The sequence below is a fragment of the Babylonia areolata genome, chromosome 32, assembly GCF_041734735.1.
Source record: "Babylonia areolata isolate BAREFJ2019XMU chromosome 32, ASM4173473v1, whole genome shotgun sequence".
Lineage (NCBI taxonomy): Eukaryota > Metazoa > Mollusca > Gastropoda > Neogastropoda > Buccinidae > Babylonia > Babylonia areolata.
Window position 1 is genome coordinate 17,449,084 of NC_134907.1, and position 15,683 is coordinate 17,464,766.

General features: G+C 42.2%; 1 protein-coding gene across 3 annotated transcripts in view; it reads left to right on the forward strand.

Moving 5' to 3' along the window:
* The window catches only part of LOC143276516 (programmed cell death 6-interacting protein-like), a 43,014-nt gene extending 37,992 nt beyond the window's left edge, over positions 1-5,022 (forward strand). For 2 of the 3 annotated variants that reach the window (XM_076581057.1, XM_076581058.1), the window contains 2 exons: positions 2,146-2,310; positions 3,134-5,022. In XM_076581057.1, the coding sequence (XP_076437172.1) occupies positions 2,146-2,310; positions 3,134-3,429 (461 nt within the window). In that variant the 3' untranslated portion in view covers positions 3,430-5,022. The remainder of the gene's footprint in view (positions 1-2,145; positions 2,311-3,133) is intronic. The other variant, XM_076581059.1, reaches the window with a different exon arrangement.
* The last annotated feature ends 10,661 nt before the right edge of the window (positions 5,023-15,683 follow it).

Below are 15,683 nucleotides of genomic sequence, written 5' to 3' on the forward strand. Positions count from 1 at the left end.
GATCTTAAAACATAACAGCCATTGCAAAACTTCCTTGCTGGCGCTACTGACAGGGCCGATTTACTGATTAAAACAATGAATGAACGGCCCATCACAGCAGTATATATCAGTTAGCTGGTTACTAGTAAATGGATGGGAAGGTTAACTTTTTCCTCCATTCATTTTGTATATCTTGGAGTTGGAATAGTATTGTTTTTTTATTTCTTGGGATTTTTTTTTTTTTTTTTTTAGCTGCTTTTGCTTTTTGTTCATCTTTCATTAACCCTTTGAGGCCTGAGTTCCTGAGCAATTTTAACCCTTCTGCCTGAGCTCCTGAGCCAAAATTTGCAAATAATTGGTATTAAACATAGTGCTGGGTTTTGTCACTCTTTTTTTGTCTTTCGATTTTATTTTTTTATTATTATTTTTTAATTGGTTCTTTTTTGTTTACTTATTTGTTTATCTATTTATTTATTAATGGAAATGTTTTATCATTATCAGTAGCAGTATCATTGTTATTATCATTACAATAACAACAACAGCAGTAATAATAATGATAAGAAGAATGATGATGATGACAATGAGGAGGAAGAGGATAATAAGAATAAGAGTAGATATGTATGTATGTATATGTGTGTATGTATTTTTATTTTCATCATCATCGTTATTGTTGTTGTTATTATTATTTTAAATATGATTATGTGAATGTTTCCCGTTTAGTGTGCCTGTGCTCCCGTTGCCCAGGAAAGCATACTTACAAAAAACATACCTACATACCCACAGAGATGCTAACTGTTGCAGTTTCACTGTATTTTGTTACATTCGATAGTAATTTGTTCTGACGTTCCACCAACGTAAAAATTGTTCCGACGAGTTCTTCTTCTTCTTCTTCTTCTTCTTCTGCGTTCGTGGGCTTCAACTCCCACGTTCACTCATATATATGCGAGTGGGCTTTTACGTGTATGACCGTTTTTACCACGCCATGTAGGCAGCCATACTCTGCTTTTGGGGGTGTGCATGCTGGGTATGTTCTTGTTTCCATAACCCACCGAACGCTAACATGGATTACAGGATCTTTAATGTGCGTATTTGATCTTATGCTTGCGCATACACACGAAGGGGGTTCAGGCACTGGCAGGTCTGCACATATGTTGACCTGGGAGATCGTAAAAATCTCCACCCTTTACCCACCAGGCGCCGTCACCATGATTCGAACCCGGGACCCTCAGATTGAAAGTCCAACGCTTTAACCATTCGGCTATGGCACCCGTTGTTCCGACGAGTTCATTTCCGACTACATTGTATAGTCGCATGCTTTCCTGTTGTCACATTACCCAGACGCTCTGGACCTATCGAGTATGGAGCCAGGGCAGTCACTACTAACCTTGGTCTCATGTGGTTATGCTCAGCTAATCGTGTGCGTGTTTACATTGAAACAGCATCAAATGGACCAATCAGCTTAATCGTTTTGCCCGAACAAGAGAGAACATGGCTGATTCAAGTTGCCTCTCGGTCAAACAGCATCTGTGCCCTGTGGATTAAGCTATGGAGTGTGTGTGTGCCTTGTGGATAAAAATGTACGTTAGCTGATGCGGCTTGGAGTCTTTGAGTGTTCCTACCAAAATTTCAAAAATGTTCCTACCAAATTTCCTGATGGCTTCTAGTCATTTGGATGAGACGATAAACCGAGGTCCCGTGTGCAGCATGCACTTAGCGCACGTAAAAGAACCCACAGCAACTAAAGGGTTGTTCCTGGCAAAATTCTGTAGAAAAATCCACTTGGATAGGAAAAACAAATAAAACTGCATGCAGGAAAAAAAAAACAACCCAAAAATGGGTGGCGCTGTAGTGTAGCGACGCTGTCTCCCTGGGGAGAGCAGCCTGAATTTCACAGAGAGAAATCTGTTGTGATAAAAAAAAAAGAAGAGAAATACAATACAATACACAAACACACACTTGACAGGGGCTGGCATAGTCTGATCATTCCAACCAAATTTCCTGATTGTTTCTACAAACACTTGACAGGAGTTGGCATCTCTGTACCCATTATTATGATGGTGCTGCTGCTGCTGCTGTTGCTGCTTGTTGTTGTTATTATCATTATCATTATCCTAATTCTTCTTCTTCTTCTTCTTATTATTATGATTATTCCCCTTGATGTTCCAGCAGCAGCGGGGGCGGCCCCCACTCCGGCCATGGCCCAGCCCACGGTGCCCACCTCGGCCCCCCCTGTCTCCCAGGCCACAGCTCCCGGCCCCGCCCCCTCCGCCCCCCAGGGCTACCCTGCGCAGCCACACCCCGGCCAGGCAGCACAGCCCCCACAGCAGCCAGGTGGGTGTGGGTGTGTGTGTGTGTGGGGGGGGGTGTGGGTGTGGGGGGTGGGGTGGGGAGGGAGGGAGAGGAGTGGAGGGGGGGGGGGTAGGGGGTGGATGGGGATTTGGTGGTGTGAGGGGTTGGGGGCGGGGATGGGTTGTGTGTTTTGGGGGTGGAGGAGTGTGTTGGGTGGGTGTTTGGGGGTGGAGGGGTGTGTGTTGGGGGGTGGGCGTGTGTATTGGGGGTGGATGTTGGGGGGTGGAGGGGTGGGTGTTTGGGGGAGGGTTGTGTTGAGGTGGGTGTTTGGGGGTGGAGGGGTGGGTGTTTGGGGGTGGAGGTGTGTGTTGGGGTGGGTGTTTCAGGGTGGAGGGGTGTGTTAGGGTGGGTGTTCAGGGGTGGAGGGGTGGGTGTTTCAGGGTGGAGGGGTGTGTTGGGGTGGGTGTTTGGGGGTGGAGGGGTGGGTGTTTGGGGGACGGGTGTGTTGGGGTGGGTGTTGAACATTAATTTTGAGAAAAAAGTGTTGAACATCAATGAACAAAAAAACAAACAAACAAACAAAAAAAAACCCCAAGTGTTGAACATGAATTAAAAACAACAACAACTACTACAAACTGTTGAACATGAATTAAATAAAAACAACAACAAAGTGTTGAACATGGATTAAAAAAACAACAACCAAAAAAAAAACCAAAGTGTTGAACATGAATAAAAACAACAAAGTGTTGAAGATGAATATATGAATAAACAACAACAACAAAAAAAAACAACCCTGTGTTGAACATGAATAATAAAAAAAAACAAAAAAACATTTGGTCATCGTCGTCTGTCTTTGTGCTGACAGGTGCCTACGGAGGGTGGAACGCCCCCTACCCCAGCTACCCAGCTGGGGGCTACCCGATGCCGGCCATGCCCGCGGGCTACAACCCGTACAACCCTTACATGCAGTACCCACAACAGCCCCCACCCTCCTATGGAGGGCAGCAGGGCTACCCCCAACAGGGTACCCCTTACCCCATGGCGCCGCCCCAGCAGGCTGGGTACCCAGGACAGCAGCAGCCTCCGTACCCGCAGCAGCAAGGCTACCCCGGGTACCCCGGTGGGGTTCCGCCTTACCCACAGCAGCCGCAGTATAGATAAGGAGGTGATGGTGGTGGTGCCTGGTGATGGCAAGGGGTGGGTGTGTGTGTCGGTGGAGGGCGAAGGAGAAAGTCTTCTTTGTCTTCATCGTTGGTCTGTCGGTCTGTTGTCGATGTGGGGGACAGAGGAGGAGTGAGGAGGAGTGGGTGTGGAGGGTGGTGGTGTAGGTGGGGTTTTTTTGTTTTGTTTGTTTTTTTTATTTTTTTTATATAACCTTCCCTTTCCTTGAGGACTTGTTGTTGTTGTTGTTGTCAGTCTAGGGTGAGGGAAGTTCTGGGGTTGGTGTTGGTCATTTCCGGATGAGACGATGCCAAGTTATGGAAGACAGCTAAAGAAAGAAAGAGAATTTGAAGCCTCATGTCTCCTTTCTTTCTTTCTTTCTTTCTTTCTTCTCCTTTCCCCTTCCCCCACTCTCCCATCCTTCCTCTTCCTCATCTACCATACCTTACCCCCTTCTCTCTCTCTCTCTGGTCTTTAGTCTTGTCTGTTTTGACTGATTTATGTAAAAAGGATGCTAAAATAGCTCTAAGCGCTTTGCAAGCATAGAGTCATTGGTTGATATAGATGCTTATGTAGCACCTATCCTCAGTCAAGAGACCTAGCACTAGGTGTGGTTCATCCGTCGGGATCAACGAGGACCATCTAGTCATCCTAGGGGTGGGTGGGTTGGGCTCTGTGGGTGCGCAGACGACTGGTCAGGCCAGTCCGCGCCCGGAAGGTTCTGACGCAGTGTGGACAGAGGATGGTGGCGGCTGTCGGGGACTTGCTGGCACTGCTTTTCCCTGGCCTGTCTGCGTTGCTCTGCTGCAGCGATTCTGTTGGGCCTCACAGGATTTGGCGCCTTGTGGACAGCTGAACGCACTAGGTAGTGCTATTGCAAACACGGGGTTATTTGCACGACAGGCTGCCTACTACCCCGGGTAGAAGAGACGATTTGAGAGCTGCACTGCAGGTGCTCATCATTCGTTTCCTGTCTTGTCTCTTCACTTTCTCTCCTCTCCTTGTTCTCTGCCCATGTGTTGTTTGTTTCTTCTGTTGTTGTTGAATTTAAATTAATGGGGGAAAAAGTGGGGATTAGGGGTAGTGAGGAGGGTAGGTAGGGCTGGGGGGTGGGTGGGTAGAAGAATTGTGTTGTGATTTCTGATCAGATTATTTTCTTCTGGGGGAGGGGGAGGGGTGGGGGGGGGGGATTTTGTCTCTTTGCTCCCTTTGCTTCCATTTCTTTTCTTTTTTTTTCTTCTTTTTTTCCTCTCTCTCTCTTTTTTTTATTATTTTTTTTTTATTTATTACGTAAAACCCTACCCTCCCCTCTGCCCCTCGGTCTCTGTGTCACTTTGAAGTAGAACAGTGTTGTGATTCTGTCCATTTCTCTGCCTACCCTCCACCACTCTCCCACCACTCTCTCCTCCCCCCACCCCCCAATCACTCTTCTCTTCTCTGTCTCTCTGTCTGTCTCTCTGTCTGTCTGTCTGTCTCTCCTCAGCTCACTCCGTCCATGAGTGGTGCAGGGGTATGTTTTTGTTTTGTTTTGTTTTGGTTTTTTTGTTAAGTAACAAGGATTTTTTTTTTAAATGTGTGTATTGTTGGTTATATGTGCTTGTTTGATAGTTGTTCATTTTTACTTCTTGTCTTTATTTATGTGTTAGTTTATATATATGTGTGTATATATATATATATATATATATATATATGTGTGTGTGTGTATATATATGTATGTGTATATATATATATATATATATATATATATATATATATATATATATATCCCTTTTATATCTTTATTGAATTGATTGTTTTATTTCTTTTTCTTTTCTTTTTTTATGTATTAATGTATATATTTTTCTTTGTGATGTCTTTATTGAATCAGTGTTTTATTTATTTATTGTGTTGAGAAACATGTTTGTTTTTTTGTTTTTTTCCTTTTTGATGGACATTTATTGTTTATTTGTTTATTTGCTTTGGTGTTTGTTTTGTTTGTAGTGGTTCATGTCATGTGTGCACGGGTGCATGGTTGTAGTGATGGGTTGTATGCATGTAGTTGTGCATCTCTCTCTCTCTCTCTCTCTCTCTGTCTCTGTCTCTGTCTCTGTCTCTCTCTCTCTCTCTCTGTCTTCTCTCTTTGTTGACGTGCCTGTCTGCTTGAACAGTGAACCAGTTTTTTGCGACCACACCCCCACCCCCTCTTTTTTTTTCTTTTTTTTTTTTCTTCATTGTTCTTTCCCCTCTCCCACACCCCCTTCCCACCCCCCACCCCCCACCCCCCCTCTCTGTCATCCCTCCTCACAGTTATATTTGTATTGTTAGAGTATTGTTTATTATTGTTGTTTTTATTATTATTATTATTACTATTATTATGATGATGATGATGATGATGATGATTGTCACTTTTTGGTGTTATAAATATGCTCCTCCTTTTTCTTCTTCATTGTCATCTGTTATTATAATTATTATTTTTATTGCTCTCATCATCATCATCATCAGCATCGTTTTTATTATTGTTACTGTTGTTATTGTTGTTGTTGTTATTATTGTCAGCATGTTCTTCTCATTAATATTGTCATGATGATGATGTACTCGCGGGTTTTATTATTATTATTATTATTATTCTTGTGTTGTCGTTGTGATGTCTTTTTTCCTTTACAGTTCATATGTTTGTCATTTATAAAAAAAAAAAAAAAAAAATTAAGAAATACTGATAAAAATGTTTTCTATTGTCCCTCCCCCCTCTCACCATCAGACAGTAGTACGCCATGATCTCCCCCTCCCCCCCCCCCCTGTGCCCCCCCACCTCCTCCCCCTCCCCCACTTCCTTTCTTCACAAACCCCGGCCCCCCCCCCCCCCCCCGCCCCCCACCAACCCCCCACCTACCCTCTGCTCTCTCTTCCCTTGCATTTATGTGTTTCATGCATCTGTTATTCGTTTTGTGCTGTTCTTTTTTTTTTCTTCTTCTTTTTTGTTTCTCATAGTCTAGTCTCTCCAGCAGCCTTTCTGGTATTGAGAAATGATTTGTTTATTACTGCTGTACCAACACACACACACACACACACACACACACACACACACACACACACACCATCACCACCACCACCACCACCACCACCACCGCCACCACCACATCTATCTGTCTGTGCAGACACATGCACACACATCTCCACCAGTACCACCATCAGTACACACACACACACACACACACACACACACAGACACACACACCATCACCACCACCACCACCACCACCGCCACCACATCCATCTGTCTGTGCAGATACATAACACACATCTCCACCAGTACCACCATCAGTACACACACACAAACACACACACACACACACACACACACACACACACACAACTCATCACCTCCCTCATCCTCTCTCCTATCTTTCTTCTGTTTTCTATGTTCTTTCTGTGTGTGTGCATTGATCTAAAGTTTATTTAATAATTATTTGGATGCTACTGTTATTCTGTGCCCAAGCCTTTTTCGGCTCTGGGTCTTCATGTTTCAGATATTTGAAACGTTTGTGGCTTTTTTTTATTTTTTTTTTTTTTAATAACATCTTCTAGCCTGACTTTAGACTTGAGTGATGTATGTGATGGAAAAATCTGCTAAGTGGCTGTCGTGTAATAGTGCTGATATTTCAGTGTGATTCTTTATCGCTTTCATATACTTTATTTTATCTTTCTTTCTTCTTTTATTTTTTTTAATTTTATTTTTTTGAGAGACTGATTGGTGAGAACTGAGAAATGATTATTTTCATGTGCTATACCTGTGTTTTAAAATGGTCGCATCAAAGTAATTTGTTTGCGGATTATTCATGTGGTGAACATTATCTTGATGGCCAGGTTGTTAGCATTCTTCAGTTTTCTGGGAAAGTTTTAGATTGTGTTCTTTTTCCTTTTTATTTTATTATTATTATTATTATTATTTAATATTGTTACATTTTCTGCTGCTTCTTTCTCTGATTAATACTTGTATATTTGTTGTCGAAATAAACTTGATTGAACTTGCTATGTGGGATATGTTGTCATTGATTTTTAGACTTTTTGCTGAAAGCTATCTAGATTAGAGTACTTTGCCTTAAGACTTTTTGCTGAAAACTATCTAGATTAGAGTACTTTGCCTTAATTAAAGGGTTGTGTCCTGAGTAGACTACTTAAAAAAAACAGTTAGATTTGTTGAGCCTGAACGGATGTATGCTGGAGTGCACCTAGACTTAGTAACATGAACACGCAGATGCTTGCACTCGTGTGCATATACGTGTATGCACAGATATTTGCACTTATGGCTGTACAATGTTTGAGTACACAGGGATACAACACATAATAAATCCTTGCGAGCACATACACACAAGCACGCACGCACACACATACACTCACTCACTCACACACACAAAAGCACAAACACATACACATACACACATACAGACACACAGCATCACTTGTTTAGCAGTTTCGATTAATGTGTATGAATTCTCGTAGGTCACTGATCTTGTGAAGACACTATATTGCTTTCATTCCAATGTTGTTGGCTTTCTTTTTCTAAGATTTCTAATTGTCTCCAAACCGCTACATTTTTTTCTTTGTTTTGCTTTTTCGAACATTGGTACAAAGCCACAAATCAAATTGTGTTTTGATGCTTGATTCTGTTGACCCATTTCTGCTGCTGATAGTGGTTGATAGGAGTGTGTTTTTGTGTGTGTGTAGTGTGTGATTGTGTGTGTTCATTCTTTAATTCAACGTCGTTTCACTTTGAGTGATATTAGACGTGTGTGTGTATATTTGTGTGTGTGTGTGTGTGTATGTGTGTGATTATGTGTGTTCATTCTTTGAAACTGAATTAATATCTTTTCACTTTGAGTGATATTGGACGTGTGTGTGCATGTATGTGTTTAGTGTGTTTGTGTTTAGTGTGTATGTGCGTGATCGTGTGTGTTCGTTCTTTAGAGTTAAATTTGCAGCTTTTCACTTTGAGTGCGTGTGTGTGTGTGTGTGTGTGTGTGTGTGTCTGTGACTGTCCTTTTGTTTCTTGAAATAAGCGTGGTGTTTGCGTGTCATGCGAATGAATGAATGGCTGCTAGCTGTGCATTCTTTTTGTTTTCTAGTTCTTTTTCGTTTTCTTTTCTTTTACACTCTTTCTATCCTTTCTATAAAAAAAACAAAAAACAACCCAATCTCCTCTGTATCGTAGAAGAGGTCATCAAATGATTGTCGATGTGAACAGCAATGTAGACAGGGAAGAGCCAGTGAAAACAAGAGGTCATCAAATGATTGTCGATGTGAACAGCGATGTAGACAGGGAAGAGCCAGTGAAAAGAAGATGTCATCAAATGATTGTCGATGTGAACAGCGATGTAGACAGGGAAGAGCCAGTAAAGAGGTCATCAAATCATTGTCAATGTGAACAGCAATGTAGACAGGGAAGAGCCAGTGAAAACAAGATGTCATCAAATGATTGTCAATGTGAACAGCGATGTAGACAGGGAAGAGCCAGTGAAAAGAAGAGGTCATCAAATGATTGTCAATGTGAACAGCAATGTAGACAGGGAAGAGCCAGTGAAAACAAGAGGTCATCAAATGATTGTCAGTGTGAACAGCAATGTAGACCAGGAAGAGCCAGTGAAAAGAGCCCCATAAATGAGACATGTTCACTGGTGTGCATCAGACCGTTCCTTCCTGCCAACAATGTTGTCTCTCTCCTTCACACGCCAGTACCAGCATGAGTTCCACCACACTGGGGATGGGTCGGTAGAATAAATAACAGTCAGGTTAATTCCTGGTTCTGGAAATGTCTGTGGCACTGTGCAGAACAGGGAGGGGCATAGCTGGTGCTGTCCAGGTGCATAGATTGTGTCTCAAGTGCCTTCATCTTGCGTTGCTGGCATTGTGTTTGAGAGTGGTGTTTCCAATCCTCTGCTCTTCCCAACAACTGATCAATGGAAAGGAGGAGGGTGGGAAGGAGGAAGTGAGGAAGAAAAGAATGAAAGATAGTAGGAAGGAAGGAAAAAATGAAAGAAGGAAGACAAGAGGAAAGGGAGGAGGGAAGGCAGGAAGTGAGGAAGAAAAAAATGAAAGGAAGTAGGAAGGAAGGAAGGAAGGAGGAAAAAGAGGAGGGAAAGCAGGAAGTGAAGAAAAGAATGAAAGGAAGGAAGGAAGGTAAAAATGAAAGAAGGAAGAAAAGAGGAAAGGGAGGAGGGAAAGCAGGAAGTGAGGAAGAAAAGAATGGAAGAAAGGAGGAAGGAAGGAAGGTAAAAATGAACGAAGGAAGACGAGGGGGAAGGAAGGAGGTGAGTGAAGAGAGAAAGGGAAGGTAAAGAAGGGAGGAAGGATGGGAGTGAAGGAGGGAGAGAAGGAAAGATGGGAGGAATAAATTGAGGCGGGAAGAAAGGAAGAGAGTATTTGCCACCTCCTTGAGAAACTGAAACTGTGGTTGGAGAGGTGTTTTTTCTTCTTTTTTTTTTTTTAACCTCAGGAGAGATGCTTCATCGTTCATTGGGTGTTCATTTGGTCTTTCACAACAATTTGGAGTAAAGTGAAATTTGAAATTTTTTTAAGTGCACATTTTTTTCCCTCCCTTTTTTCTTTTTCCTTTTTTTTTTTTTTTTTTTTTTTTTTTTTTTCTCCAAATTGTGTGTGTGTGTGTGTGTGTGTTGTTGAAGGTGGGAAAGGGAGTTGACTGTAGAAGGGAGCTGCTCGGATGAACATCAAACAATCAATGTATAGAATTGAATAACCCCCCGCCGCCCCCCCCCCCCCCTTTTTTTTTTTTTTTGTGTGCATAGAATAAATTTTTGATTCTTATTTTGGGAGGCAGTGGGGGTTGTGCCAGGCTATTAACTTCAGATGTTTAAAAGGTTTTTATCGTTACTTAGTCTGTTTAATTAATTTAATCAGTTGTTGTTTTCTCCCCTCAAGGCCTGACTAAGCGCGTTGGGTTACGTCGCTGGTCAGGCATCTGCTTAGCAGATGTGGTGTAGCGTGTATGGATTTGTCCGAATGCTGTGGTGCCTCCTTGAGTAACTGAACTGAACTGATCAGTTAAATTTTTTTCGTTTCGTTAGTGGTCCTGGTTTTGTTTTGCTTGGATATCCGTCTTATTTTCTTCTTCGTTTGTTTGTTTGTTGTTGTTGGGTTTTTTTGTTTTTTGTTGTTGTTTTTTTGTCTCACAATTAAGAAAAGTTTTGCATGACTTTGCCTCTCCTTAACATGTAAGTAAAACATAGAAATAAAGTGATGTGTGAGGTCCGAAAAGTATACAGAAATACCAGCCAGCCTTAAAACGAATTGAAAGTTGATTAAAGATAAGTGTGTGAGAGAGAGGGTGGGGGTGGGGGTGGACTTGATTTCTTTGTTTACATGTATATTTCCATGTAGTTTACCATGTAAAGATGTGTGTGTGTGTATGTGTATTCATCTGTTGTATTCTATGCTTTGTTGCTTTTGTTGGGGTTTTTTTCGTAGTTTTTTTTAATGAATAAATAATGGAAATACTTATTTTGTATTTCTTATTTCTTCTCTGTGTATATTGTTGTGAGATAATCAGTCGTTTTGTTTCTTTTTCTTTTTATTAATTTTAATTCTTTATAATCATTAGTTTTGGTTCTTCAGCTGCAGATGGTTCAGGTTGTTTGTGTAGCATTGTGTTTGTAGAGGACTTTATCCACCTGATCATTGCAGATTTGGTAATGTTGACATGAATGCAGAACTGAACACACGACGTCACAAAACCTAAATGTTCACTGGTTTAGAGCATGTGTTCTCTTACCACCACCACCACCACCCCCCACCCCCCACCCCTCTTCTTTTTTTTCTTTTTTTTAATACAAAAATAATATTCTTTTTAATTGCTTTGCTATTTAAGGATCTAACATTGGTGGAATCTGCCAAATTATGGGAAAATTAAAACATTCATTGAACAAGGCAGTCTTATGTTGTTTTTTTGGTGTTTCTTTTGTTTTGTTTTTTGTTGTTTGTTTGTTTTGGGGTTTTTTGCCAGGTTAATCAGTAGAAACTAATATTGCTGGTTTCTGCCAAGGTAGTTTGCTTCTTTTTTTTTTTTTTTTTTTTTTTTTGTTATGCAGTCAGTTGGATCCGTGAAATACCTATGCCTTTGCTTAACTATCAGATTGTTCTGAACATGATATTGTAGAGATCATATCAGCTCTCAAGTTATTCAGGAGGCTGGGGACACTTTGTGTAACACTATTGCCATGTTTGTTTCTTTTTCTGCATTTTTTTACCCCCCTTCTCATGAGATAGCAACACGTATGAGTCTGTCCTTACATTGAACAATACAAGGAAACGTCATGGGTATTGAATGATATTGATCAATTCATGTAGAGAGTTTGGCATGTTAAGAAGCAATACAGTCCCAGAAAATGGAGTGCGGCTGCCTGAACGGCAGTGCAAGAAACGGTTGTTCAAGTAAAAGCACCACTTGTAGAAATGAGTGAAAAGTCAATCAAGGGCACACACACACAGAATGCAAAGAAACGGTATAATAATACATTATGACAGTTACTGCAGTCGTCTTTGCTTCTTTAAAAAAAAAAAAAAAGTTTGTTGACGATTATTGATGTGTTTACTTCTGGTGAACAACATTGTTTTGGAGTTATTTGTCATTTATCGCTGTGTAGCTGCTCGCTGGAAATATCCGTAACTCTCCTTGGTACTGAGGCGACCTTTTTGCTGTTGTGTATTTCTTTCCTTCTCTGATGATGATGATATGAGGGTGATGAGTTGATTTATATATATACATATATAATTATATGTGCGCCCTCTCTATTACACAGGTTGATGACTCGACCTATTTATATGGACCCCTCCTCTCAGTGACAGAGGTTGTTGATTGGTCAATTTATATGGATCCGCTCCGTTTGGCTTTACGTCTTCACAGTTGATTGGATGATGTGTACTTCGTAAAGATGTACATAATCTGTTAGAGAGGTATGTTATGCAAAACAAATTGATAAGAAGAAAAAAAAAGATAAAATAAAATATACTGAACTGTGTCAGTTAAAAAATAAAAATGTTGTGTTGTTGTTTCTGAAGTGTGTGGATGGATTTCTGTAGCGAATGTTTTTACCCTGTGTTTTTTTGTTTGTTTGTTTTGATTTCTAATTTGATTAATTAATTGGTCTGAATTTTTGAGGCATCAAAAACAGGCAACGCAACTTGTAGGCATGTGAATACTTACTTACTTCCTGCCCTTTACCTTTATCTAAGCCCTCTACCTTGTAGGGCAGCAACGGAGAACTGCCACTCTTGTCTGTTTTGGGCAAGTCTCTAAATGGTTCTCCAGGTGTGCTTCAAGGCCATTAGTTCTCATTGTATTGTTCTTCGTCCTTTTTTTTCCTTCCTGTCTTCTGCCAATCTTGTGGAGCCCAGTGAAAGGCTGTCTTGGTGATGTGACCTTTGCTCTCTTCGTGTGACATGTCCAGTCCATTTCCACCGCCTTCTATATAATGATGGTCTCCATGTATGTTCTCTTGATTGCACTGGGTGAGCAGTTATTGATTGGAGATTCTCTGTTTCAGTTTCTCAAGCAGGCGTCACTGCGTTTGGACAAATCCATATACGCAACACCACATAATGCTTAGCAGATATCTGCCCAACGGCAGCATAACCCAACTCTTGTCAGGCCTAGAGTGCATGCATATATGTTTATGTACCTATCATAGTGGATTTCTTCTACAGAATTGTATCAGAGAACAACAGAACGAAGATGGCAGAATGGTCAAGACGCTTAGTTGCCAATACAGTGTCCTTAAGGGTGTGGGTTCTTCTTCTTCTTCTGCATTCACCCGTATGCACACGAGTGGGCTTTTACGTGTATGACCGTTTTTACCCCGCCATGTAGGCAGCCATACTCCGTTTTCGGGGGTGTGCATGCTGGGTATGTTCTTGTTTCCATAACCCACTGAACGCTGACATGGATTACAGGATCTTTAACGTGCGTATTTGATCTTCTGCTTGCATATAATATACACACGAAGGGGGTTCAGGCACTAGCAAGTCTGCACATATATGTTGACCTGGGAGATCGTAAAAAATCTCCACCCTTAACCTACCAGGCGCCGTCACCGTGATTCGATCCCGGGACCCTCAGATTGACAGTCCAACGCTTTAACCACTCGGCTATTGCGCCCGTCAGGGTGTGGGTTCGATTCCCGCTCTCTTCCTTTCTCCTCCTGAGTTTGACTGGAAAATCAAACTGAATGTCCAGTCATTCAGATGAGATGATAAATCGAGGTCCCGCGTGCAGCGAGCACTTTGCGCGACTGACTGGTGATGGTAGTGGGGCGGAAGAGTCACAAGATTCTTCTGAAGTTTTTTTTTTTTCGTGAGGAAGGTAGACAACTTTGTTGGATTGTTCTCTCAGTCATCTCCCCTCTTGAGTCACAGAGCAGGGTGGACAGTACACAGGTCTGGTACACTCTCTGTTTGGTGTTAGCGCTGTTTTTGGCGGATCTCCACACGTTCAGCATTCTGGAGCCGTATTCAATAGAATAGAATATGTCTTTATTACCAAGTGTACCGGGGTCACAAACACAGATACAGTAGAAATTACGATACATACAAGTGCATATCAATATAAAAACTTGTGCATACTCACACATGCATGCACTGCACACACAGACACACACACACACTCTCTCTCTCTCTCTCTCTCTCTCTCTCTCACACACACACACACACACACGTTTGAACAGAAGCCGCATATTACATGTGGATGGGGCTGATGACTAGATCTTCAGGTAGATCGTTGTTGATTGCTCAATTCTATTTGGTCATACTGGATTTCAAGAGACCGTCGTGCCTGCGGGTAAATGTGTACCTATGGGTAATCTGCCTGAGCCAAGTGCAAACTGCCCGAGGGGTAAGCAATATCCGGTATTCAGGAACACAAAAGCCTACCCAAGGGTCTACAAACCCAAAGGCAATTTACCCTTACTACCTGCCAAGGGTGACTGCCCATGAAGCAGAGGTGAATCTGGCGGATCATTTTGAAGCATTGTTTTTGAGGGAAAACAGACGTGCTTTGCGGATAGCACATGTTTTCCGAACTCTCTCGACAGTGCTTTGAACTGGGGTGTGGTGAGAAGTAAAACTGAGAGCATGTGCAGAAGGGAATCTCTGGGATGTTAAATTATAAACGATGCATGCGCGCACCACGCCTGTCTTGAACACGAAGATCGTGGCGATAGCCATGAGATGGCCTTAGCGGTCGGCGAGACTCTAAGCACGATAATTTGATTTGATTTGAAAACGAAGATAACTTAGCCTTTACGTTACACTGTATCCGGGGGTCCCTACCATGTTAAAGGTAAACTTGCCTGAAGGCAAAAATAATTTTGATCTTGAATACGGCCCCTGACGGGTCCAGTAGCCGAGTGGTTAAAGCGTTGGACTGTCAATCTGAGGGTCCCGGGTTCGAATCACGGTGACGGCGCCTGGTGGGTAAAGGGTGGAGATTTTTACGATCTCCCAGGTCAACATATGTGCAGACCTGCTAGTGCCTGAACCCCCTTCGTGTGTATATGCAAGCAGAACATCAAATACGCACGTTAAAGATCCTGTAATCCATGTCAGCGTTCGGTGGGTTATGGAAACAAGAACATACCCAGCATGCACACCCCCGAAAACGGAGTATGGCTGCCTACATGGCGGGGTAAGAACGTTCATACACGTAAAGGCCCACTCGTGTACATACGAGTGAACGTGGGAGATGCAGCCCACGAACACAGAAGAAGAAGAAGAATACGGCCCCTGAAGGTGATTCTGACCTTGCTGAGACGGCTTTTGATGTTGTCACTACCTGCCTCCACAGTGGTGACAGTTCAGTTTTAGCTTCTCAAGGAGGCGTCACTGCTTTCCGACAAATCAACGCACTTAGGCCTTGAGGGGGGTCGGGGGGGAAAAATGATAATATCCGAATGAATGGATGAATAAGTAAATAAATAATTATTTCTTCTTCTTTTTCGTTTGTGGGCTTAACTCCTATGTTCACTCATATGACACCAGTGGGCCTTACGTATAAATTATGACCGTTTTTGCCCCGTCACGTAGGCAGCCATACTCCGTTTTCCGGGATGTGCATGATGGGTATTTTCTTGTTTCCATAACCCACCGAACGCTGACATGGATTACAAGATCTTTATCGTGCGTATTTGATCTTCTGTTTGCGTATACACACGACGGGGGTTCAGGCACTAAGCAGGTCTGCACATAATTTATGTTGACTTGAGAGATCGGAA